General features: G+C 64.6%; 1 protein-coding gene across 1 annotated transcript in view; it reads left to right on the top strand.

The window, feature by feature from the left end:
- Positions 1-1269, top strand: part of HOGA1 (4-hydroxy-2-oxoglutarate aldolase 1) — a 1597-nt gene extending 328 nt beyond the window's left edge. The window contains 3 exon segments of the mRNA XM_010153683.1: positions 848-976; positions 1053-1181; positions 1184-1269. Coding sequence (XP_010151985.1) covers positions 848-976; positions 1053-1181; positions 1184-1269 — 344 coding nt within the window.
- Positions 1270-1277: the final 8 nt, after the last annotated feature.

Here is a 1277-nt window from a genome sequence, read left to right as displayed (position 1 = left end):
CAGCCTCCAGCCGGACTTTGCTCCAGGGCTGGCAGCCCCTTGGGTGACCCACCTGCTGCCCTTTGCATGGCGAGTGCCCAGGCAGATGCGTGTGTGTGTCCCTGCATCTCCCTCTCACACTGCAGTGCATGCTTGTGTGCACACTCTGCACGTAGCTGCAGGCTCACACCCACCCTCTGCACACCTGTACACAACACTCACATGGATACCATGCCATGGGATGCACACCCGTTGATTGCCTGGGATGGAGATGGGAGGAGGGGGGCTGCAGGAAGAGGCTGGGGGTGGCAGGGATGTGCCCTGGGGTCTCCCCTCTTGTGAACAGGCTGAGTCCAGGGCTTGCCTGGCTGTAGGGACAGGGACAGGAGAGGGCACACTGTGTCCTGCAGAATCTGGGAGCCTAGGGGCCATGGAGGGAGAGCGTGATGGAGACACACACAGGAGCCCAGGATGCCAGGGCAGAGCCCAGCAGCACCAGGCTGGAGCTGGCCTGCCTGTGCCCATGGCACTGGCGGTGTCCCAGGGAAGGGGTCTGCATGCCCCAGCTGGGGACAGGATGGGACAGCCTGGCTGCAGCCACCAATAAATCCCTCACTGGGGGTGCTGTGTGGGGTGGCTTCTGGGGATGGAGGCAGGCAGGCAGCATGCTCAGCACACAGGGTGCATGCACGGCATGTATGAGGGTGCCTGGGTAGGGGATGGCACTGCCACTGTTCAGTGCAGTGAGGATGGGCACTGTGGTCTGGGGACACATACCCACATGTGCCCTTTGTGGAGCAGGGATGGCTGCCTCATGGGCACCCTGCTCCTATGACCAAGCCCTGCCCTCCCCATGCTTGCATTTCAGGGCTGGTGGTGCTGGGCTCCAACGGGGAGTACCCCTACCTGGCACCCCACGAGCGGCTGGAGGTAGTGAGCTGCGTGCGCCGTGCTGTGCCCAGGGACCGCCTGCTGCTGGCTGGCTCAGGCTGCGAATGTGAGTGCCTGCGTGGGCAGCACGGGGGGCCATGTGTCCCCCCAGGACATCCCTCAACACTCTGCCTCCTCCCCAGCCACCCAGGCCACCATCAAGCTCTCGGTCAGCATGGCAGAGGCAGGGGCCGACGTGGCACTGGTTGTGACACCCTGCTACTACCGGGGGGCCATGACCAGCGCTGCCCTGGTCCAGCACTACACGGAGGTGAGCTGTGCCCGGTGCCCACCAGCAGCCCCTGGGGCAGCGGGATGGAGAGCCTGTCGTGCGCATCTCTAACTCACCCCAGCTGCTGAGCGCTGCC

The sequence above is a fragment of the Eurypyga helias genome, unplaced genomic scaffold (genome assembly GCF_000690775.1).
Source record: "Eurypyga helias isolate BGI_N326 unplaced genomic scaffold, ASM69077v1 scaffold22920, whole genome shotgun sequence".
Taxonomy (NCBI): domain Eukaryota; kingdom Metazoa; phylum Chordata; class Aves; order Eurypygiformes; family Eurypygidae; genus Eurypyga; species Eurypyga helias.
Note: the sequence above shows the minus strand (reverse complement) of the source record. Positions and strands in the feature narration are given on the sequence as shown.